Source organism: Zootoca vivipara, chromosome 1 (genome assembly GCF_965207765.1).
Source record: "Zootoca vivipara chromosome 1, rZooViv2.hap1.1, whole genome shotgun sequence".
Classification (NCBI taxonomy): domain Eukaryota; kingdom Metazoa; phylum Chordata; class Lepidosauria; order Squamata; family Lacertidae; genus Zootoca; species Zootoca vivipara.
In genome coordinates this window covers 85691720-85717228 of record NC_142582.1, presented here as the reverse complement: position 1 = coordinate 85717228, position 25509 = coordinate 85691720, and the positions used below count along the sequence as shown (strand labels likewise).

Below are 25509 nucleotides of genomic sequence, written 5' to 3'. Positions count from 1 at the left end.
GAGTTGAGAATATTCAGAATCCCTTGGTATAAGAAAGCTTGGGGCTGTCTGCATCCTGCTGCCAGGGTGGGTTTTTGGGGACAATTTTAGATAATTGTGAGAGTAAGTTGCTGGAACTAGAGTTGCTTCAAAACGAATGAGTCACGACAAATGCTGGTTAGCGTTTCCATAGAAACTGGGTATATTGCTAAGGGCAGATGGTTGACTGCAACTTAAGCATGGTTACAGCATTAGCTAATAGCTCAGAGGAGCAAAGTGTCTTGCTCTTTACCCCCACTGAGGTCAGGCATCTCCTCCAGCCTCGAGAGACGAGCAAATAATAGCTGAGGCTGACTTTGCTGATCTGCTGTGCCCTGAATACTTCCTGATCTGCCTTGAAGATCATCTGCCCATATATGTCGTGTTTTGGCTGGTTACAGGAATGCAATTTGACTTGCTGCGCAATAAGCTTACAGCCATCTGGAAAATAAGGACAATGAAATAATTGTGTAAGCATTGATGGAGAAGTGAAGAGGTCTTGTGGAAATCAGAGCTCCCTTCAACACTCAGAATTTGGACAAACACTGGTGAATTTTTTGGGAAATGTCCAGAGAGACCCTTAACAAAGCATGAGTGACATTCATTTGCACCTTCTCTGACCATATATTGATTGAAATGCTAATATTGATCTCTGATACCGTATTAGCTGTAGCATTAGCTTTGGTCACAGTATCTTAACTGCTGTTTGAGGGCTGATGTTTTAGACTGGTTGTTTTCGGAGGCACTTTCTGTCTTTTCTTGTTTCATGGTAGAATTGTGTTCATGTCCTACCTCTTGAGAACAATGATTAACCTTTCTAGTGATCTCATATACGTGGTTATTTATTGACCAGTGGTGTGCCTCCTTTGGTGGTGACTCTAATCAGGAGTGCATTGATGTTTAGTGAACATCCAGAATTCCCAAACTGTCGTCTTTCTCAAGCTAATAATGACATTCCTTCATGGAGAAGGTCCAAAAGTACTAGGAACTGAATTCTTCTCAAACTCCAGAACTCATTGGCGGCTGTTTCAGCATGCACCACTCAAGGACTACCTGTATATTGTTGAATCTGCGCCCTCACAGTTCTGCTTGTAGCACTGTGAAGAATCCTCATGTGTCTCTGTTGTTGGTTTGATAGGCTGGTGGGGGAAGGAGTATTTGGGCACCCTTCCAGTGTAACATCTCGCTGTGCAAGCTGTTTGGCTATTTGCCAACTCTTCCAATGGAGCACAGGAAATGGGAGCCTTTAGAATCAATGTGTCAGGCAGGGGGTTGGTGTAATCTGTTGCCTTTGCCTGCCGTTTTGGTTTGCATGCTACAAACAGAAAGCAACCAGGCCGTATTTGCACAGGAGGGGAGAATGGATGGAGTACAGCCAGTGATGTTCCCCCAGTCAGCCCCCTCTCGCCTTTGATATGAGGAAAGGTTCTTCTGGCCAAGACATCTGTGGCAATATATAAAGGAGCAGCTTTGGAAGATTATATTGAAGATTGCTATGTATTTGCTTGCTTGATCTGTGAATCTCTGTGCTCTTCCTTCTGGGGTTTTTAGGAGAGCAGTTAAAGCTTGGAAAACATGGAGCAATACCCAGATCTACAGGAAGACCTGAGTTTGGAAGATACCAATGAATCCCTAAATCAGCTCAAATTGGCCTCTCTAGATGATAAGAACTGGCCACCAGATGAAGTGCCTGTTTTTCCTAAGACAGGTGAGTACTTTTACTAGCAATGAAGTGATGAGTGAAGAAATGGACCCCTACCCTCTCCTTAAAGGAATCTATATCCTGCAGCACTAATCTTAAAATATACCTTTAACAGCTTTTTATTTATTAGATTTATTTATATCCAGACTTTCAGGATAGGCAGCAACCAAATGATATCAAAATAATTAATAACATAATAAATAAGTGGAAAAACAACAAGATTCAGGATTCAGCAGGTTCTTTTTCTGTTATGTTCTTAGCGGCGTCTGACTCTTTTTCCTCTTTAAGATGCTGCAGAAGTACTAGTTAGCCTCTGTATCTAAACTGTGATGTAGATCTTATCTAAATGGGCTGGTGAGAGCATGGAATGCTGCAGACCTTATATGCTAGAGAAGTATCTGTCTCTGCAGTGTAAATAGTTTATTCTAGTGGATGGATGTGGAATTCTGTAGTGGAGAATTTTAGATAATTGATTACTTTCCACTAATAGTGTGTTTATACATTTGAGGCAAATAAGCTAGCACAATTGCTCTGAATGTATGCAATGTTTTGTATTGATCATAAAATGAACAATTGCACAAAACTAATGCTATGCATCAGTTTTCCTTCTGGTTCCATGATATACCTGACCCCTTCTTTGTGTTTTTATATCTTCGTATAGCTGTGCTGGTTTTTATGTTCTCTGCATTTTCCTCTCACCCCATCCCCTTTATTTTAAAATGTAGATGACTTCAAGGGCTCCCCTGACCCTGTCACTCACTTACGATGGGATGACCCATACTATGACATCGCTAGACACCAGATTGTGGAAGTGGCAGGTAATGGGTTCTTTTCATTTCTTTGTCTTCTACTTCAGAAAGCATTTTGATACGGCTTAATGACTTGGGATATAGGGTCTATTTTATTGTTTTGCTGTTTTGTTTTGTTTATGTTCATGTTTTTATCCTGCATTTTATTCTGTGAACTGCCCTGAGATCTTATGATGACGGGCGGTATATAAATAAAATAAATAAAATAAAATAAAATAAATAAAATAAACCAGCAGTGGCCCAGCAGTGGAGGAAGGAAGCAGGGAGGAAGCTGTTTTTGCCTGTTTGCCTTGCAGGTCAAAGCACAACTGTCCATGCTGTGCTGGAGGATTCTTTGACCCGTAGGTGCCGTTCTACCCATGGGTAGTCTGGATCCAGCCAAATAGCTTGATTCACATAGCGGTCATCGGCATATTGAAAATAGCAATTGTACAGAGGAAGAGAACTTTGAGAACCAGGGGCCCATTAGAGTTATTTGATAGTCACTTGAAGCAGCAATCTGACCCCAAACTTACAAACTACTTTTTGAACTCCTGAGTCAGATGTTTCATTGGCTGATAGTACCACGAGTTACTGAGGTTTGGTTGGCTGGGGTCTGGAGAAGGGCCTTTTCTATTGTAGCATCTGCTCAATGGGATGCATTCCAGGGTGGATGGGTTCCAAAAGTGGGATGCTTCCACCAACTGTTGAAGACCTGTCTCTTTCCCCTGGCATTTCCTGACAATGTCACCACTTTCTGTTGTTCCAGTTACTGTGGTTATTGCAATAATGTTTTTACTTGATTTTAATTGTTTGTTTTACTTGATTTTAATGGATTTTGTGTATTGTGAACTGCATCAATATTTTTGCTAATGAAAAGTATCACATAAGCTTTGAGAATACATTCTGATAAATACCAGTAGTGACTATAGCATACTGGACTTAGAGGAGTTCAAATCCATGCTCTGCCATGAAGTCTACTAGATGACCGTGGGTCATTCATTGGCTTGTATCCGACTGAGTCATACTCAGAATAATTTAATTCCATTGATTGCAGTGTGTCCACTGTCAGTATGACATAATCAGATAGAACCCATTATCCCTCAGCCTGGCCTTCCACATAGAGTTGTTATGAGAATAAATAGCAGGGAGGGAGGACCATGAACATGTACTGTACCTCACCTTGAGTTCTTTGGAGAGAAGAAGGTGGGGCAAAAATAGTATGTGCAAACCTGAAAACTCATTCTCCCGAAGAAAAACTTGTTTGCAGGCTAGAAGAGACTCTCCATGTGTGCCTCTAATTTTCCTGAGCCATGGCAAATCCCTCAACTCTTTGAACAAATTAGTTCACTTTAGGTGACTGCCAATTCACACTTGAGTCCAGAGCATCAGTGGGCAACCTGTGAACTTCCCTATGTTGCTGGACTCCAGCCCCAACCAGAATTGCCAATGGTAATGGAATATGAGAAATGTAGTCCGGTATCACCTGGAATGCCACAGGTTCCCCACTTCTCCTGTGGAGCATCCTGGAGTGTGGAATTGTGCCACAGCTGCAAGGAAAGAGTTAAATCTTATGTTACACTGACATTCCTGGGTTGTCCCATATGGCTGCTTCACTTACATTGTCTGCAGTTCAGTTATTGATTTTAGCAAACTTGGTTTCCTGCAAAGGGGAAATTTGCTGTGTAAATGATTGCTGGCAGTGCTGTTCAGAAACTGGAGGCAGGAATAAATGCTGGGAGTTTATTTATCACCAGCTTTTGCCATTATGCCAGGTATTGCAACAGTACATCTCTTGGCTATACAGTGGAACCTCGGTTTATGAACACCTCGGTTTACGAATTTTCGGTTTACGAACGCCACGGACCCATCCTGGAACAGATTCATTCACTTTCCATTACTTTCAATGGGAAAGTTCGCTTCAGTTTATGAACAGAATTCTGGAACCAATTACACCCATGCTTCGGGTTAAGTACGCTTCAGGTTGAGTACTCCGCGGACCCGTCTGGAACGGATTAATCCACTTCCATTACTTTCAATGGGAAAGTTCGCTTCAGTTTATGAACGCTTCAGTTTAAGTACTCCGCGGACTGTCTGGAACATATTAATCCACTTTCCATTACTTTCAATGGGAAAGTTCACTTCAGTTTATGAACACTTCATAAGACTTCGGCCCTCCAGATGTTTTGGACTACAATTCCCACCATCCCTGACCACTGGTCCTCTTAGCTAGGGATCATGGGAGTTGTAGGCCAAAACATCTGGAGGGCCGCAGTTTGGGGTGCCTGCTCTAACCTATGACTTTTCAGATGTTGTTGGACTCCCACCCCAGCCAACAATGCCTGTGGTCACAAATTATGGGGGTTGTAGTTGTAGCTAAATATTAGGCTAGTCTAGGTAGATATGCAACTTCCTTGTTGAACTAGGGATGGTTGTCTGAGGCAGAGAAGCAACCTGAGCTTTGGGGAAATGTGGTCATTTCTGATACTAGGCAGTGTTGTAACTTTGGTTTCAAAGACAATGGAAATGCCATGTGCTTATCCCAAATGATCATTCAGATTACATGCCATAGGCATTTTGAATTTAACCTTTGGGGCGCCTATCTTTTATTACTGTGGGCTTGGGTCCCTTGATATGCCTTGACAATTCTGGGGTTCTCTAGATTCTAGAAATACTAAAGTTGCTGGAATAGCTTGTGGTGGGGAGCGTTGATTAGTAAATCTTTTGGTTTCCTTTCTTTGTTTGATTCTGCTTTTGGCTGAATTATTGGAAATGATTGTTAATACTTTTGAATTCAGTTATTTCAGTGGCTGATGAGAAATTATCATGCTGTACTCCAGTGATTGATTTGGGAAAAACCTCTTAAGCCCATCTTTCTGTGTTCTTGCAGCAGCATTTTTAAAACTGGGATACTGCCATTTTGCATGCGTTTGTGTGTTGTAGTGGGACTTTGGGACACTCTAGGTCAGGGGTAATCAACCTTTTTATACCTACCGCCCACTAATGCATCTTTCTTGATGGTAAAATTTCCTTACCGCCCCCCAGTGCTTTCTGGAAGGAGGATTCAGCTTGTACTGTAGAACCCCCTACCGCCCACCTAGAATCCTGAAACACCCACTAGTGGGCAGTAGGGACCAGGTTGACAGCGATAGGGAGCCTGTGGCCCTCTAAATGTTGTTGGTCTACATCACCCATCAGTCCTGACCAGCATGGCCAATGGTCAGGGATGGTTGGAGTTGTAGTCCCAACAACATCTGAAGGACCCAGGTTCAGCATCGTTGCTCTAGGACCTGACCTGGGGCTGTCCTTTGGCGATGTACATCCTTTTGCCTCAAATGGAGCATGCTTTCTTTTCTGTAATCTACAGGAACTTCACTTCCTGCTTCTGCCTTTGTTTGCTGCCTTTTCAGAGGTATTTACCAAGTAACAAGGGATTTGATTTCCTGAATTATTGTTTTTTTAGTTCTGCCAAGCAAGAAGCAGTCCTTGCTCCCAGAAGTGTAAGGAACTGAAGTTACTTCTTAACCCTGTGACTGGCTACTCTTGGGTCTCAAAATTTGTGTGAAAGAGGAGTGGAACAGGTTGTGGATCTGAGTTCTTAAATCCTAAAGCGTTCTATTTTCTATATATCAGGACCAATATTAAGGACCTTGAAATGGACATGGGAACATTCAGTTTTGTAACTGAAAATGGGTTCACTGACTTTTCAGTATTAGCAATATCCTGTTGTTTAAATGTCTGGTAGTATGAAAAAGCTACCTTTTCATGCATACCTTGTATGGGAAACCTGACATATAAAAAAGCAATACTTCATCCAGATTGTAGCAGAGTCTAGAAAAGGAGGAGAAAAAAAAAAATCAACGTCTAGATTTATCTAGTTAACAGCTAGGTAATCATGTTTTTGAGCTCGTTGTAGTTGTGAGTGTATGCAACTCTCTCTGTGTGTGTGTGTTGGAACTTTTCTGTCCAGCCCTGTCCCGTTCAGTCCTTAAGATTATTCTGGTTAAAGGACTTCGGTTATTATGGTATAATGTAACTTTGTTTCTGTTCCTCCAGGGCAGGGTGCACTTCATGGGGTCCAGCCAGGTAGGTGGAATACCTGGTGTCATTGGCATTTAAAGAATGTGGCATTCTTTAGCATGACTGTGGCCTGTGGCTGGGTTATCTCAGGGGAGCCCAAATTCTGCAAATCTGAGGGTTGTATCCCAGAATCTCAAAGTTGCACTTGATGTGCATTATGTCAAGTAGATTGCAGTCATGCTTCTCTAAGCTGCTGGTATAGCCATCTTGGTAGCTTTCCAAACTGGATATGTGGCTTGGAAATTCCCTGGCAGAGCTCTGTGTGGACTTCAGCTTGCGGTCTTCACTTTGGGTGCCGCAGTTCTCATTTGATGCTTCAGCCTGCCTTCTTTTTTTTCTTGAATGGTGATGGGTGTACTATCCATCAGGACATGTCTCCCAGGCAGTCATTACTGCTAACTTTCCTAATCGGAAATCTTTTGCGGGTGATTTCTTCTGCGGCCAAGAGTTTGCAGGATATTGCATGGCAGTGATGTGTGATTTATCTTATTTGGAAGCTATGCAGGATGGAGCTGTTGTTGCTTTATTCCCACTATGGCATCATTCAGACACAAATCTTTGGCAGAACTTGGCCTTCTTTATCCCCTGTGACCCAGCAGTAGGCTGAACCCGTTGTTTGTGGAACAGCCTATGTAAGTACATTTGCCTGCCATTCTGTTTATTCCGTAGTAGGTCTTCCATTCTTCATCTTCTCTTCTTGCAAGTGGTCACTGGCCTGCTGTATCTGCAGATCATGTCTCTGATTCTATGCTAATCATTTCCCCACCAATTTAGATGCAAGTAGATGGTTACTTTGAAACACTGGCTAGTGTTAGTTCTCCACTGTGCTATTTTTCTAGAAAAAGAGGTGCCAGAACTCATCATGAACACCTCCCTCATTCTCTTATAATGGCAATGGTGCCCACTTGAGAGGTGCTAGAACTGAGTTCTAATGAGTTGTGGCTGAAAAATGCCCCGGTTCTCCATTTCTAAATGTAGCTATTGACTTTTGGCTTCCTCAGGCATCTCTGCATATATCTAGAAGCTCCATGAAGGTCACTTTGATCACATAAGTGGTGTAGGGGAAGCACCTTGAACTGCCACAAACCCTCAATTATTTCAGCCTTGTTTATGATGACAAGACTGTTTCTGCTTTTGTACTTTTTATAATGCTTTTGTACCTTCAGAAATATAAATACCCTAGACAAGGAGGTGCTGGCTCTTAACTATACCACCATTGCTTTCATTTCTTTGCCCGTGTTTGTCTCAGGCCATTTTTCCGATCACTTTAAGGGCCGTGTCATCAACTTGATAGTGCAGGAAAAGGAGCAGCCGTAGACTTCCTGTTTAATCAAGAGATGTGACAACTCACTGTGTTATTTGCAACCTGCAGTTCTCCACATTCTGCATTCTCAGAACTTCTCTGAGGCTTTTTAAACAATCTGTTGTTTCCTTACTCACTTAGGTTAATTTAGATGTATTTTTCCCCCTACATGGAAAGAATCCCTGCTATGGGAAGTGTGGTTGTTAACCAGAGTATTCTCAGAGGAATAAAAGGACTGCTGCACGTCAATGTGACGTGGACATGTTTTCCTAGATCGGGGGAATGTCAGTGTGTATGTGTGTGTCTGTGTGAATTATAAAATGGTGCTTGTTATAACCTAGGGTATTTTACACTTTTTACTGCAATAGCAGAACATTTCTAATTAAATGGGCTGCCTTGTGCAGATGGGTACTGTAATTCCACACCTGAGACATTAATCGAACCATAAAAAATACCTTTTCTCATTTGATTTGCATAGAAACTTGACACATGGGTTATTGTTTCATAGTGTGCCTGAGGTTTATCACACTTCACTTTGGACTTGTTGCTCAAATTTCAAATGGCCTGGACATTTTTCTAGATAATGCACAACATGGAAGGGTTTTAGTTTATTTGAAGATAGTCTTGTAGAAGTTGTTGTCATTGTTAGCTTTGCAGCTGTCCCTGGTAACAACAGGGCCACACACCACAACTGTGCAGTGGAATCTCTAATGCATACATATTTTTACGGTTCAACCCCAGCAGTGGCTTTATTTCAGATTTAAGCAGGAGCTTTTATGATAATTACAGCAAACCCGTTTGTGACAAAGGCAGTTGAATAATTGCTTACTGTTGGGTGCATGCTGAATGCTCCCTGCATGGACTGATGGGACTCTATCTAGTTGTGCCATACAAGAATAGTGTTAGGGCTTATATTTGCATTTAATGGAATGTTATGCTACCTTGACTAGAGCTTAGTCTAGAAGTAGAAGAAATAAGTCTTGCTTAGTCTATGGGGGAAAAATAGAACAATCAGGAGATGAGCTAGAAAGAATCAGTGACTATTAAGAGGCTTCATCACTTGATTTGAGATTGTGGGGCAAGTGTAACCATAATCTGGCTTTTAATTGTCCAGGTCGTGGGGAGCTAGGTTTGACCTGAAGTTGTAGTCTTTTCCAACTTAAGACCTTGAAGTGGAACCATAGTTATGTGTTCTTTTCTCTTGACACTTACAGCTGGCAATTTGAAGACCCATCCTAAATACCACAGCTGCCTGATGTTGTTTTCTGACCCACCAGTTGGAAAATGCTGCTCTAAAGCAGTAGATGTCAGTATAGTTTGATCCTGCATTGTGTTCTATTTATACACTGCTAAGTTTTGAAAATCAGTTTCTCAAAAACATCTGCACAGGACTAATTATCATAAAATGTTGCATTGGTGAGAGTGACTACTATAATTCCACACCTGAGTTATTAATCTATTAATTCAGGTTCTGTTCCCGTTTTCCATCACAGAAATTTTCTTTGCCCAAGGAAGATTCTCCATTTCTTAATAGAACACCCGTGCTTTGCAGAGTCGATAGATACTACCATTCAGGTCTTGCCACTCAGACTTCTTTGGGCAGGAGCATTTCCTCTTCCAACCCCATAGGGTTTCTTTTCACGATACTGTATCATGCGTACCAGGAATTATTTTTGTTCTCCTCAAAAAGGGGTGCAAGGCTGCAAAATATCTCACAGGAGCACCATTTTGGTCACAAGATTGTGACACCATTCAATGTACTGCTAGGAGCATCTGCAATCTACTCCAGTGCATACACTGGATGTGCGTACACACAGTTTGTGGCCATTGAATATATGGGAAGCTGTTTGGAAGTCCCTTGGTTAGGTACATACTCTATTTTTGGGCAACCGTGGGATAAGCTGTTGGACATTTTTGTATGGTTGTTCCAGATGACCTCTGCATTGCTCTTCTTTTTTTCTGTCTCTGGTGGGTGCCATGCTGTCCTGCAATGTCTTCTACCTTCGCATGCTTCACATGTGTTCATGTGATGGTATATCATCCTTGCATCCCCATGGCATTTACCTGGTGCTCCCCCTCTACCTGAAGCATGTCCTTGACTTCCCGTGCTGCAGCTGTTTGCATATTTTTTTGGGGGGGGTGTGGAGTAAGTTTTATAGCTACATAATCTCTGTTTATGTGTAGAAGGAAGTCAAATGAGAAGAGGAAAATAGGCAGGATGAAGGGAAATCTCTTATTACGGTCAGGGTTTTAGGTGGGTAGAGTAGCATACTAGATACATAGCTTAATTGACTCTTTCTGTTCCTGTGATGTGCAGGTTGTCATTCTTTTTGTGTATATACAACATACTAGAGACGGCCACTCCTACTTTCTCTGCTCTGTGAAGCAAAACACTGAAAGATGTATCCATGACTTTTAGTTACTTCCCTCTCATGAAGGCATTTGAGTTGTTAGGATGCTGGGTTGTAGTTGGTATATTTAAAGCTTTTCTACCTTGCTTTTTAGTCAAAAAAAGCTTCTAGAGCAGCTTACCCTAGAGATCAATAAAAACAAGTCTGTCCCTGCTTACTATCTTAGAAACACAGAGAAAGAGAGAGAAAGAAAGGGATATGGAAGGAAGAGGAAAACATGTAAAGTCTGGCACCAGTTTGTAAAGTTACAAAGCTATTATGAAGACTAACTGGGATAGCAAGGGTCCAGGGAGAAGAAGAGTCAAAAGGAGCTACGGTAGTTCCTTAGAGTTTACGGAATGGTCCTGCTTTCCATCTCCCTCATTTGTAACTTAATGGAATGGTTGCTGCTAAGTGACAGTTGCGGGTAGTGGGAAGACCCAAAGGGTTGCCTTCTAAATTAGATAAATCTTGATCACCCATGAATGAGTTTCATTTGCCATCCAGTATGTGTACTGAACAAACTTCATGCTTTTTGTTCTTTTGAGTATGTAGAACTCACAGAATCCTGAGGCAATCTTCCATATTTTATTTTAGTTTTTTAAAAAACAAAACTCTATTCCCTTCTGAGCCTGGATTAAGTGTAAAGTGGGTAATAATAAATGTGAGGTAAAGGTAATAAATGATGGTGGCTAACTTTGCAGCATGGAAGGTTTATATTTTTACCATCTTCACTGTTATGATAGTGAAAGCCCCAAAGAGCTTTGTGGCACAATCTAATCTCTCCTCATATGCAGAAATGTGTACCTTTGCACATGTAGGAGATGGTCATTGGTACACAATTTCTTCCTCATGGGTACAGGTTTGTGTGCGTGAAGAGAATGATCCTGAGAGAGGGTGATTCAGACCAAAATTTATTGTGGCATGAATGTTCATAGAATAGAGCTAACATTGTCAAATGCAACCAGCTGCTGATGAAGTAACTTCTAATGAGAAGTCCATGATCAACCAGAGATCATTCATTAATATGACCCACTTCCTTCTACAATTTTGTTTTACTTCTCAAATGCTTTTAGCTCAGCTCATTGTAAGTAGACAGAGAGGCAAGACCTGTGTTTATTATGTGCTGTTCTACTGATAAGTCATTATTACTGCTCTTAGCCATAGATTATTGCAAAGACTTTTACTGATGCCATAAATTTCACATTAGTGGTAATTTCACTGTCATGAAATAACCAGAAAAAAACCATGGTAAGGCATTTATTGGTCTTTCATGTGACAAGAACTCTATACCACCCCCAGGCCTAGTTTGTAACACTGCTGAAGCAGACTTACTAGGTCATCTGCCTCATTTTGGACTGGGGAAGAAGTTAAAGATTATTTTACAGAGTATTTGTTCCCGGCTGATAGCACAAAATCTTGTGCTTCTGCAATTTGCTGGTGGCTTCTTCTCACAGCTGATTTGCTTTCTGATCCATAGTGTTTCAGGCCACTGCATCATTGTGCAGTTCTTGATTTTGTTTGTGTTCTAGTTCTTTCCTCTAGTTCTTTCCTGGGACAGCAGGTGGTATGGAACTGTGGATACACTGGGGGGGAAATGATGGGCAAGGCCAATACTTTGTAAAGGATCAGTGACCTTTTCTCTGAATGTTTGTGGGGGAAGTGTTGCCTTTCCCTCCCTCTTCACCTTGGAACCACAAACCTCAGCAATGCTTACTAGAATAACCCTGTGGATACTCTGCTCCTCTGTGGGTATTTTAGGCTGTTTCCTGCTTGAGAACCATTTCAAATTGTCTGCTCATGATCCAAGAGTACGTGCCCCTCATAATTCCTTTTCATCATGCCTTGCTCTGTTCCACTTCTCACCCTTGGGTCCTCTCAAAATGCAGCCTTCTCCCCATACTGGTGAAGGCTGGTGAACATGTTGCATTGTTAACTTTTATGACAAAGCAGAGCCTTTGAACTTTCCACTAGTATGACCTTGGAATAGTTGATTACTCCACAAACAGTGCTCCATTATTTGCCTATTGTGGTGTCTTCATGCTTTGTCTTTCAACCTGCTGTGATGTGTGGCATTTTTTTGTCCTCAGGTGACGACAAGTATGGGCGGAAAGTAATTCTGTTCAGTGCCTGCCGGATGCCTCCCAGCTATCAGCTTGATCATGTGAAACTGCTGAGGTGAGTGCTGCTGGATAGAACTACCAGCTTTGGTGAAGATTAGACCTGAGACTTTCCCCTGAGCATTCAAATATACGGATGGTGATGATTTTGACTACATGAATTTGGGTACCAATTAACCCCCAACTAAGATATAAGTCAAGATTCCTTAAGCACTTGGTTAGGAGTGCCCTTCATCAATCTGACCCCACCCTCTGGCTGTATATTCACTACCTCTGTATTACCTATATTACTTTCCTTATGCTGTGACTGCAGGAGGCAAAGAAGCAAATATCTTAAAAAAAAAAACTTTGGAGCTTAGGTATGTCCATCTCTCCTCAGCTATTTGAAGTATACATTGGACCAGTATGTTGAGAGTGATTACACCTTAGTCTATCTGCACCATGGCCTGACCAGTGAGAACAAACCATCCCTGAGCTGGCTGCGGGATGCCTACCGGGAATTTGACCGCAAGTAAGTGTGTGTGGCTGTGGATTTTGCAAGGGTCAAATTGCTGTGTGGGTAACTAGAGATATAGCATAGGATGTGCAAAGGGCAACATAGCATGGGAACTTTTTTGGGTGAAAGGGTTGGCTTGGCTTCTCATCTTTCTCTCATTATTAGATACAAGAAGAACATCAAAGCATTGTACATTGTGCACCCAACGATGTTCATCAAGACACTGCTGATTCTCTTCAAGCCCTTGATCAGGTAGGAAAATGCAAAAGTACTTTGCTCTGTGGTGGAACTCACTTTGGTGTGAGGAGGAGTGGCTTTCTTAGGAGCCAAGTGGGGCTTTATCATCAGAATCCCGAGACTGTGGTGTTAAGTAGGTTGCTGGTAATTTGTGTATTTATTTGTAAACACTTAATGTGATGACAGCATCTGATGGCACCTTTCATTTAATTTTACATTTTTATCCATGTCCTTCCTCCATGAAGCTTGAGGGCAGCATGCATTGTTACCCACAGTTTTATCCTCATAACAACTCCATGAGATAGATTGGATAGAGAAAGTGACCCACAGTTGCAGGTTCAGATCCCCACTTTGCATCTCTGTGGCTTGTCACTACACACTATTGGCTCTAATTTCTATAAGCTATACTTTCTATAATGTGGGCTTCTAGAGGGTTTGTTCATTGCAAATAATAATGATAATAAATTTTTATTTATACCCCGCCCTCCCCAGTCAAAACCGGGCTCAGGGCGGCTAACACCAATAAAATTACAATAAGACATAAAAGAAAAGAAAAAAGAAACCCCGCAGGGCCCTGGTCTCCTGTGAAAGAGCATTCCACCAAGTCGGGGCTAGTACTGAAAAGGCCCTGGCCCTAGTCGAGACCAATCTAACCACCTTATGGCTCGGAATCTCCAGAATGTTGTTATTTGTGGACCTTAAGGTCCTCCGTGGGGCATACTTCACTGATTAGTACTTCACTGATTATAAGAATAAAAGTCATAGCTTGTTGCTTCCTCTATTCTGTCTAACTGAAGAATTAGGTTGGTTTTGTGTTGTCTTTGACTTATGCTGAATGACTGCCCCTGACATGCAGGCCCTGACATGCAGGCCCCTGCTTGCAGTGTTGTCCCTTAGTTGGCTAATAGCCCAGACTTGCTTCAGATATTTCCTGGCCTCTGCCAGAGAATGAGGAGGAAATAACAAAGGACATAACTTGTATTGTCAGCAAAATCCCCAGGTTGAGGCACCAGAGAAGTACCTTTTAGCACATTGTCAAGCCTTGTTGGGGTATTCCAGTAATGGACAAATCCCTGCCTATGTGCAGGGAGAACTGCAGAGTGGTGCAACTGGTACACAAGCATTGCCTTACAGTTCTTGGTACCATTTTTACTTATTCATCTCATCTCTACAAGCCATCCATAGATGTACTAGTGCTGCTACTCTGTACCCTAATTTCTTTCTTACTGGTTTGTCACCTGTCTTGCAGCTTTAAGTTTGGACGGAAGATTTTCTATGCAAACTACCTGAGTGACCTGGAGGAGCATGTGAAACTGGAGCAGCTGGGGATCCCAAGCCAGGTGCTAAAGTGAGAGCATGTTTAATTATTTGCTGGTGTTTAATTTTACTGTTTACTGTTAGATTCTGATGGATTGTTGAATGTTGCTTTGTTTGATATAAGCAATTTGTTTTAAAGTTATTGTGACTTTTTATATTGGATTAGATTGTTATTGTTTGATGTTTCATTATGTTTTTATATGTGTTGTTGTTGTTAGCATACACTTTGCCTACTAGTTTACATTTTGTTTCTGTGGAGGAGGCTGTAACAGGGAGGGGAACAGGGTGAGCAGAGAGGGAGTGGGGTGGCGAAGGGACACTGGGAGCCTGACTTGTCGGCATATACAGTATAATGTTGTGAGCTGCTGAGATGACTCTCTCTGCCTGGTTTGCTCTTTCTTGTCATGTGACCCTCTGAAAGTTTCCCCAAAGGGAATGTGGCCTCGGGCTGAAAAAGGATCCTCGCTACTGATGTAGCAGAAGTAGCTTGTAACTAGCGTAGTGACCTGCCAGGGCCTCTGGGCTTGTGTTTACAGGATAATGGGACACTGGACACCAGCTTAGCACTTTTCAGTGTAGGTTAGAATGATTCCATACATACATGTTTGTGTCTGTCTCCCACTGTAGGTATGATGAATATCTGAGATCCCTGCAGAAGCCCTCCCAAGTGCCTCAGAAAGTAACCCCACCACGCCCACCTCTGCCAAACCAACAGTTTGGAGTTTCTCTCCAGCAGTGAGTATCTCCATCTTTTTTCTTTAGTTGGTGGACCCGTGGTACCTATAGTCTATCTGTGGGTAGTTCTGGAAATGCTTTCCAATCATCTTGAATCTGCACCTGTGGTTAGCTTGACTGTTGCCAGCTTTGAGCTTTCCAGATCAGGGCCAGTGATACACTGGATATTATGTCTGATTCAAAGATGTTTCTTTGGGGGAAGTCACAGAAAGAGTCTAAGCTTCTCCTTTCTCAACAGCTTACGGGAGAAGAGCTTGGATCAGAATCCCATTCCACTTGTCGTAAGGGAGACCATTGCTTATCTGCAGCAGCATGGTGAGTGAGCTGGGAAGAACCCTCTTGTTGCTACATCCACTGTCCTTTGTCTCCCAACAGCACCCCTCTGTTGCATCAGCTTAGCCTTTTTAAGATGCCTTAGCACAGACTCATTCTTTTTCCACTGTCCATCTTATTATTTTTCTTGGCATTTGATTCTGGTCTTCAGAAAAACACAGCAAAATTGAACACTAGGGAGATGAGGGATTCTACTAACCTAATTCCCAAAGTGCCTTCTGTTCCCATGCAAGTGTCCCTGTGCATGTGGCTTTCAGGATGTCCTTGTCCTGTGCTATTGGAAAGACTTGCTGTTATGTGTGGTAGGTTTTTTTCTGAGACTGGGCTCTTCTGTTTCTCTTTGTCCCCAGCTCTTAACACAGAGGGGATTTTCCGACGATCAGCAAACACCCACACGGTGAGAGAAGTTCAGCAGAAATATAATATGGGTAAGAGCCTGCATTAGGTTCCAGAAGTCTGCTTAAGCTACTCCACTGCCCCTTTCTACCATTCTTTTTGTCTAGGCCCCAAATCTGCCCTTAGCACTTTGGACTTGTGCCCTTCTACAACGTGCTTTATCTTCTGGATAGATCTCTGTTTGAAACTTGGCTGGAATCCAAGGAGTTTATTCCTTTTGACATAAACCTACTCCAGTCTAAATCTCCACCCCCTGGATAAAGTAGGTGCTTAACCTTCCACAGCAATTATGTATAACGTGCTTCCTCTGTTTCATCCTCTGGGGTGTGTGTCTCTCCATTTCCCTAACATTTGCTGGAATCCTGTTGCTGGTATTTTTGGAGCAATTATTCCAATGCTCCTAATGATTGCTGCTTTGGAGGAGGATTGAGTACCACTGATCCTTTTTTTTCTGACAGCGTGTTACCTGCCCCTGCTATGCTTCTGCCTCCGGTTCCTGGTCTTTTGATAAATTCCTTATTCTGCCAGGTGGAGGGGATTCAGCCCTGGTGTTGTAGTTGTGACTTTGAACCTATCCACTCTCTTACCAGGGTTCCCTGTGGACTTTGTGCAATATGAGGACGTGCACCTGCCAGCTGTGATTCTCAAGACCTTCTTACGGGAGCTGCCGGAGCCTCTCCTCACCTATGGTCTCTACAATGATGTCGTCAGTTTCTACAGTGAGTGGCTACCAAGAGTGTCCTGATCCCAAAGCAGAAAGCTCCTCTAAATATGCTCTACCCAGAGTTGTGCTGTACTCTCACAGTAGATTGGCTGCATTACTCTTTCCCACGGCAGTATAGTGGAAGTCCTAATTCTAGTACAGTCGTACCTTGGAAGTTGAGCAGAATCTGTTCCGAAAGTCTGTTTGACTTCCAAGCTCCTGCAGCCAATTGGAAGCCCCAGAAGCCCCACTGGACATTCGGGTTCCAAAGAACGTTCACAAACTGGAATACTCACTTCCAGGTTTGCGGCATTCGGGAGCCAAAACGTTTGACTTGCAAGACATTTGGGATCCATGGTACAACTTTTTGAGAGCTTTTTCTCTGCAATCCATCTCCTCACATGCAAGCTAGGACTTTGCTTGGTGGTATAAGTGCCCCACTTGTTTTCCTTTCCAGGTGTAGAGGAAGAAAAGCGTGTGGATATTGTTCGCAAAACCCTCCAGAGTCTCCCAGAAGAAAATTACCAAGTGCTGTGTTCACTGATGTCCTTCCTTGTGCAGGTGGGCTGTCCCAAAGCATTTCTTTGCACAGCATGTATGCAACTTCTGAAATTTGCTGCCACAAGATACAGTGGACACTCGGGTTGCGAACGTGATCCATGTGGGAAGCACGTTCGCAACCCACAGCGCCACGTCTGCGCACACGGCGGCCACAATTTGGCACTTATGTGCATGCGCAAAGCACGATTTAGTGCTTCTGCGCATGCGCGAGTGCCGAAACCTGGAAGTAACCCGTTCGGGTACTTCCGGGTTCGCGTGGTGTGCAACCCAAAAAGACGCAACCTGAAGCGTCTGTAACCCGAGGTATGACTATACGGTGATAGGAACGGGCTTAAATGGCTTTCAGGGTCAATTAGGCTTTTCTCTCTTGTGAATTTGCGAACTATAGTAACTAAATGGCCCCTGTGTGTTCAGAAGCAGAGTACATCTGGATACTTGATGCTGGGGACAGCCAATGGGGTGGGGTTGTTGCTGTTATGCCCCGCAAAAGGCTATGATTTACAACATCTGTTTTGCCATTTAAGTAATCTGTTAATGCTTCTCTTTGAAAGCTTGAAGCCTAAATGATTAAAGAAGTAGTTGGTGCAAAAGTAGGTTTTATTTCCATTAAGCAATAAAAGAAAAAGAGTTTCAGGCTAAAATTTCCAGCCTGTGAAGGAGCAAGAATTATTGCTGCCACATTTTAGTGTCTTGTCTGCAAGTTATCTCTTCATGCATGCTTTCCTTGGGATGTTCCTTTGTGATATAAGCCTAGAGTTCTCTAGAGGCAGATAGTGAGGAACTAGGGAAGACAGAATCAAAATGTATTTGTCTCTAAATTGAAGTATTTTCTTCCTCCCTCCTATGTAGGTCTCTGCTAACAGCGACATCAACAAGATGACCAACACTAACCTGGCCGTTGTTTTTGGCCCAAACCTGCTGTGGGCCAAAGATGCAGCCATTACCCTCAAAGCCATTAATCCTATCAATATGTTCAGCAAATTCCTACTGGACAACCAGAGGGAGCTTTTCCAGAGCCTGGAGGCTTGATTGAGAGCCTGTTTGTGCTGACACACCATGTGTCCACTGTGACCACTTCCTTCCTTCCTTCCTTCCTTCCTTCCTTCCTTCCTTCCTTCCTTCCTTCCTTCCTTCCTTCCTTCCTTCCTTCCTTCCTTCCTTCCTTCCTTTTCTACTTCATCTTGGAACTGTGGCCAAGCTTAGAAAAGCTTAAGGTGATGAGTGGAGTGAAAGAGAAGATGGTATTGAGTGTGTGTGTGTGCACGTGCGCGTGAAAGAGAGGGAGAGGGAGAGGGAGAGAGAGAGAGAGAGAGAGAGAGAGAGAGAGAGAGAGAGAGAGAGAGAGAGAGAGAGAGAGAAGGGGTGCTCAAGTGAGCTGGGAAGCTGGCCTCCCCATCTCTAGAAGTGGAGTGTCCAGATTCCTCTTAATTCCTTCAGTTCCTTTCCTTTCCCAAATTGCTCCCATCAAGTAGCTCTTCTTGTACCCCAGCAGAATCCCTACCTCTTGGTGCCTGTGTGATTTGGACTAATACGTGTTGCTGCAGTGGCCCTTTGGCTGAGAGGAATCTCTTTCTACTTCTCTTCTTTGGCTCACATTGGTTCTCCACATGCACCCAAGTCAGTTCTGAGCATTCCCATTTTGGAAGGCTGCGGCCACTACTGAGCACAACCAGCTTGCTACCCTTGATGGAGAAGCTGACCCTTAGCCCTATGGAAAACATGGGGTATAAAAGAAGATTGCTCTGTCCTGGAAGTGCCCATGTTTCTGAATAGAGAGCTATTTGTACATTTCTTTCTTTTTTTCAAATGATATTTATTCATTTGTACATTTCAAGGAACTTTAGCGCTTGCAGTAGGTGCTGTTACAATTTCCCTGCCATGATTTAAAGTTTAGTGCCCTCAGATATTGTGGAGCCTACTCTATCTTTTTGTAATGCCCTTCTGAAGAGTGTCTCTGCGAAACTGGCCTTGCCATTAAGCTTTTCCATTTTGGGGGGACGGGGACGGGGATAGTGATTTTGTGTGTGTTTTGCTCTCCCCCCTGCCAGACAGTAGGAGTCTTGCAGGGGGTGTCTGCTGTGGTGGTATTAGCTCTCCAAAATGCCAAAGGCCAGATTAAAACACTGCCCATTCCTGTAACTGAAGCACAGACATCTGTGCCTCTGGTTGCTGCTGCCTTACCATTGTGATGAGAGCATACTCAAGCAAAAGACGGATCACTGGGGCCAAACTCAAGAACCTTATGCAGAAACCTCCTTGCCCCAATCTACTGGGCAATCTTGTGCCAAAATTAGGGGAAGGTGAGTTTTCTCATTGAAGGCCTTTGTGTCCTTGTTGAGCTGAAATATAGTTGTTTTAAGAATGCCAGAATGGCTCTGATGGACCCTTTGTTTCCTAGGCACATGGAGATAGGAAGCATTGCTGCTCTTTTCTCTGACCTGAGAAAGGTTATGCAGCCGTGCAGTATGGATATTCCATAGATTCTTGCCTATGTGAGTTGTTCCCCCTTTCAGATCAGAAAGCTGAGTTATTCTGAACTCTAAACTAGGCTCAGCTATTGGCCAAAGCACATAAGTTTTAAGCCAAATGTGTTCTCTCAAAAATAGCAGTTTTCTGCTGGGCCTGTAGAAGCTTTTGCTTTTTAATACTATTGTAAAAGTGCATTTTCACAATGTCTTACTGCCAACTGTCGTAAGGCTATTTTGTCCACACCCAACCCATTAGTTGGCCCTATAAAATAGCAAGCTTGGAGTTCACAGGATTACAGAGAAGTTGGAGGTGCTTTTCTCCACCTTCCCAGAATCTGGTGGCTTCCTGTCACAAGACAGTTAGAGGGAAGCTGGCAAGGTGTGTTTTGTAAATGCACAATAGGCTACTATTTAAAACTGAATAAAAGGAGGCCTGTGCTATGGTTTTAAAGTGACAAATGATCAGTGAGTACTAAACTCTGCATGTGAATTATCAGTGCCTGTAGCCCAGGCAGATTGAGTGAATTGGATTCCACATCTGTCACAGATGGCTGGAAATGGTGAACCGAAGTGCTTGACACTATATTATGAGGGGCTGATGAATGTGTTGGTAAGAGTTCATCATCCTGTGTAAGGTATCGTATCAGTCAGCATATAGGAAGTGTTCAGTCTGATAACTTAGTTAGAATTTTGGAACAACACAGCAGTTGGGAACGTTGATTTTTATGTATAGCTGAGGCATGAGAGGCTTTCACCAAGAACACTAACAAGTGAACGGCTATGGGAGGAGCAAGATCCTCTTGCCTTCTAGTGTCTCTTGTATAGAATAGTTTAGCATGGTTAACTTGCTCGCTCCTGTTCAAAGTTCCCAGGTTGGAAGGAGAAGCAGCTGGTTTCCATGGAAATCATTGCCTCGGAAATGGAAGGCCCAGGCACTTTAGGACACAAGGCTGCAGGTTCAGCCACTGCACTGTAACATTAATTCCTCATCTTCTTTTAGGATTAGGAGCAAGATCAGGCCGGAGGGAGAAAGTGCTGTCATAGCTGCCCAGTGACACTTTTATGAAGTCCACAGATTCCCAACTTATGTGCGTGTGTGATTTCCCCCACCCCCCAAACACATTGCAAATCTTTGTATTACTAGCTACTGCACAGAGTTAAAAGTGCACTCCCAAAGTCCTGCAAGTAAGCCAGTGTAAAATAGCTCTGTTGCTTTCCCTACTTTGCGGGAGCTTCCAGGACACCTGGAGTACATACATGGCAGCAATGTCTGCTTTGCCTCATTGCCCTCGCCCCTCACCATTTTTTCCCCATTTTCAAATCTCTTACCATTGTAGGTGATTGGTGGAGCTGCATGCTAGGCCTGACTGCACCCTACGAATTAAGTTTGCATCTTTGGCCAGTTAACTCTGAACTTCCTTCCCCTTCCCTTTTGTTGATTGCTGCCATGTGTGCTGTCTGAATTAGGATGGTAGGCATCCAAGCAAGTGGTTGGAATTACTAGAAGACCAGCATCTCAAGGGGCCAATTATGTCATTCCATGCTCCTCTTGTAATAGAGGCCAAGAGCTGGTTAGATGGCCATGGCTGCATATTGCATTTTCTGTCCTTCTGCAAACTTCCAGTGCTACACCTGCTTGGCTGCCCCCTTGTCATGTAGCTTCCATGTTAGATATTGGCCACAGTGCTTCTGTGGGTGGAGCGCTCCATCTCTATTGTATCCTTTGCTTGCCTAATAAAGCCCATCAGTGTCTTGGTACCCCCTGAATACACTCTGTGCTCTCACCTCTAGCAGTCAGTCATATATCTGTACTGAGAACAGCTTATGGGTGGTGCTGCTTATGCTGAAGCTAATTGGATGCCTTATGGTAGGAGTGGGGAACCTGTGGTCTTCCAGATGTTGGACTCCAGTGCCCATTAGCCATAGCCAGCCTGGCCAGTTTCCAGGGATGATGGGAATTGTGATCCAGCAACATCTGGAAGGCCAATGGTTTTCCACCTTTGCCTTATGGCAAGTCTCTTTGCTGACTCAGAAGAGGTCTTTGATGGCCAAGTGACCCCTAGTTGCGTGTTCTCCACTGGGGTCTGTATGCAGTTTACAGCTTTGCTTTTTGTTGCTGTTATCTTGCATTTTTGTTCTCATTGATGTTTATTGGGAGCAGGGCTGGGTTTATTTTTATTTTTACTGTGACATTAATTTACACACCCATGTTTATTTCCTTCTAATGGTACCAATCTTGTATTTCACAGTTTGCACTTTTTGTACTTCAATAAAAACCCAAAGCCAATACCAGTTTTGGTGTTTTTCTTCAATGTGTTGTTCTGGAATCGGTCAACAAGAGAGAATGATTAGTATCATCCACCTGGTGCCTATACAATACAGTATGTGGTGAAAGGCAAATCTAATCCCCTTCAGGGAAAACGTTATTTGCTCACCCTTGAGCTCATCCTTTGCCCAGTGTAGCATTGTCTGGTAGGTGTAAATCAATCATGGGACTTCCCCACCTTTTATTCAGGCTGTACTTTGTTATATTATTTGGTTCATAGCTGTCTGTGTTATATACAGTAAACCTGCAACTTGTGCTTGTTTTACTTGTGTGATCACCTTATGCAGACGAGGAATAAATAGAGAGCTTGGGAAACCCTCCACTCTGCATATTTATCCCGCACCCAGCAGGGGATTCCTTGTTTACTGGGCTTGGGGAAGGGAGTACATAATCATGCCTTTGAGTGTAGACCCCTGGAACTGAACCCTCATGTAAGTGGTGGGCCCACTGTATTTAATACAGTATGTTGTTGTTTAGTTTTGTACGACTCTTCGTGACCCCATGGACGAGGCATCCCCAAACTGCGGCCCTCCAGATGTTTTGGCCTACAACTCCCATGATCCCTAGCTAACAGGACCAGTGGTCAGGGATGGTGGGAATTGTAGACCAAAACATCTGGAGGGCCGAAGTCTGGGGATGCCTGCCATGGACGATAGCTCGCCAGGCACTCCTGTCTTCCACTGCCTCCGGCAGTTTGGTCAAACTCATTTTCGTAGCTTCGAGAACACTGTCCAACCATCTCATCCTCTGTTGTTCCCTTCTCCTAGTGCCCTCCATCTTTCCCAACATCAGGGTCTTTTCCAGGGAGTCTTCTCTTCTCATGAGGTGGCCAAAGTATTGGAGCCTCAGCTTCAGGATCTGTCGTTCCAGTGAGCACTCGGGGCTGATTTCCTTCAGAATGGATAGGTTTGATCTTTTTGCAGACCATCTGACTCTCAAGAGTCTCCTCCAGCACCATAATTCAAAAGCATCAATTCTTCGGCGATCAGCCTTCTTTATGGTCCGGCTCTCACTTCCATACATCACTACTGGGAAAACCATAGCTTTAACTATACGGACCTTTGTTGGCAAGGTGATGTCTCTCCTTTTTAAGATGCTGTCTAGGTTTGTCATTGCTCTTCTCCCAAGAAGCAGGCATCTTTTAATTTCATGACTGTTGTCACCATCTGCAGTGATCAAGGAGCCCAAGAAAATAAAATCTCTCACTGCTTCAATTTCTTCCCCTTCTATTTGCCAGGAGGTGATGGGACCAGTGGCCATGATTTGGGGTTTTTTGATGTTGAGCTTCAGACCATATTTTGCGCTCTCCTCTTTATACTATATACTAATATAGTACATATATTATCTTAAACATAACTAAAGATGAATAAACCTTAAAACTAGTAACTTGGTGGTAGTTAAGTTCACCAACCTGAACTCCTAGCTGATCATTTCCTAGGCAATTATGTTCCCCCAAATGAAAGCTGGTGAAAATCAATTTTTGCTAGATAATGGGTGTGACAAATGTTTTCCCCTATGTGAAGGGAAGAGGTGCCCCTGCCTTTGAATGTTTTTTTACTGGCTTTTGGTTTAAGAATGTCACTACCACCAACTTCTCTGTTGGTAACCTCAAGGCTGGATTATTCCAATGAACTTTCTGTGGCTTGCCCTTGGGCCTGATGCAGAACCTCCAGGTGGTGCAGAATGTGGTAGCTAATGGCTGACAACACTAATTAAAACATCTGCACTGGTTGCCTGTTAACTACCAAGTCAAGTTCAATGTCCTTGTATTAATTTACAAACACTAAACAACTTGGGGCTGAGTTACCTTTGGGACCATCTGAACCAGCTCAATTAGAGTGCCTCTGTAGGCACATTGCTGGTCATCCCCTGGTATGGCTTACTTGACACCAACAAGAAACCAAGTCTTTCATGCCATTGGCCCAATCCTGTGGAATACTCTTCCACTGGAGACTGAATACTGTATATTCCTGCGTATAAGACTACTTTTCAACCCAGGAAAATCTTCTCAAAAGTTGGGGTCGTCTTATACGCCGGGTCGTATTTCTTATAGATTTTGTACAGATTGCCTCACTCAAGTTGTTTGAGTTAGCAGTTAATGGCTGCAATCCTAATTTGCATAGAAACTCTTCCAAACCGTGAAGGTATATGGCAGTGTTTCTTCTGCCACATATATATAATTAATGTAAGGTGGGGGTTCACAATGAGGTATGTTTTTTCTGTATGGTATATTGTATTATTATTCCATATTATACATGAGCTGATTGTGGAACCTGGACTAAACAGCAATAACACAGAGCTAAAGGTTTGTCAAGTATTCCTGCATATAAGACTTTTTAACCCAGGAAAATCTTCTCAATAGTTGGGGGTCATCTTATACACCGGGTCGTATTTCTTATATGGCAAGTATATCCCAAACTCTAAACTGGAAAGGTTGGGGGTCATCTTATACGCCAGAATATACGGTAGGTATATTCAATATTCACCTTCAAAACCTTTTGATGACATCAGACATATGCATAATAAGAAAAACATTGGCTGGAATATAGCTAGTTGATGACCTGTGATTTTAAATGTTTTTAGTGTGTATATATAATTGCTGTAAACGATGTTGATTTTTAAAAAAATGAAATTGCAGTATACAAGTATTTCAGTAACTAAAGTAGTTGAAGAGTTAGCATTTCCCAGCAGCTCCACCACTTATCTCTTTGAAATCAGACTTTTCACTAGGCCTCTGGCTGACAGCTGAAGTAAGTGACATAGCATTTTTATTGCAAAGTATATGAATACATGTTGAAGTAGCAAGACTTGGAAAACCACAAAGAAAGCAGTATAAAAACCCCAGCAGTGCTGCATATTCTGTGCATAGAGGCACACCTGTATTTATTGGGCTCTTCCACGGCAGTTCCGTGCAGAGATATTGGTCTGAAGTAAACAGGACAAGCAGAAACCGGCCAACTTCCTTTAACTATTGCAGCATCTCGGTGTGAAGAGGAGAAACTATACAGGCATTGCCGTCATACGGAGAAACTTCAGGGGGAAGCTGCAAAAAATAGTTACGAGTGATCTAGTAACTACTATTTGGCTGGTAGGGAGGCAAATGTCACTTGATCATTGCAGCAGGATCAGCCACTGCAAGCAACCAGAGAGCAGGCAGATGTTCCCTTAACAGATTCTCTTGTTGAAACAAAATAATAAAAAATTCCTTCCAGTAGCACCTTAGAGACCAACTAAATTTGTCATTGGTATGAGCTTTCGTGTGCATGCACACTTCTTCAGATACTACTTCTGTGAATCTGAAGAAGTGTGCATGCACACGAAAGCTCATACCAATGACAAACTTAGTTGGTCTCTAAGGTGCTACTGGAAGGATTTTTTGTTTGTTTTGACTACGTCAGACCAACACAGCTACCAACCTGTAACTAGATTCTCTTGTCAGTGCACTAAAGCCAACTTATGTAGACAAGATTATCTCCATAGCAGTACAGTGGTACCATACCTTGAGTTACAAACACCTCAGGTTACAAACTCCGCTA

General features: G+C 43.0%; 1 protein-coding gene across 3 annotated transcripts in view; it reads left to right on the top strand.

Moving 5' to 3' along the window:
- Positions 1-21934, top strand: part of ARHGAP1 (Rho GTPase activating protein 1) — a 28106-nt gene extending 6172 nt beyond the window's left edge. For 2 of the 3 annotated variants that reach the window (XM_035115193.3, XM_035115201.3), the window contains exons 2-13: positions 1570-1726; positions 2446-2538; positions 12372-12459; positions 12781-12912; positions 13063-13149; positions 14384-14482; positions 15079-15186; positions 15425-15501; positions 15870-15947; positions 16506-16634; positions 17076-17179; positions 18029-21934. In XM_035115193.3, the coding sequence (XP_034971084.1) occupies positions 1594-1726; positions 2446-2538; positions 12372-12459; positions 12781-12912; positions 13063-13149; positions 14384-14482; positions 15079-15186; positions 15425-15501; positions 15870-15947; positions 16506-16634; positions 17076-17179; positions 18029-18208 (1308 nt within the window). In that variant the 5' untranslated portion in view covers positions 1570-1593 and the 3' untranslated portion in view covers positions 18209-21934. Of the gene's footprint in view, positions 1-495; positions 567-1569; positions 1727-2445; positions 2539-12371; positions 12460-12780; positions 12913-13062; positions 13150-14383; positions 14483-15078; positions 15187-15424; positions 15502-15869; positions 15948-16505; positions 16635-17075; positions 17180-18028 lie in introns of those variants that run through there. The other variant, XM_060274492.2, reaches the window with a different exon arrangement.
- Positions 21935-25509: the final 3575 nt, after the last annotated feature.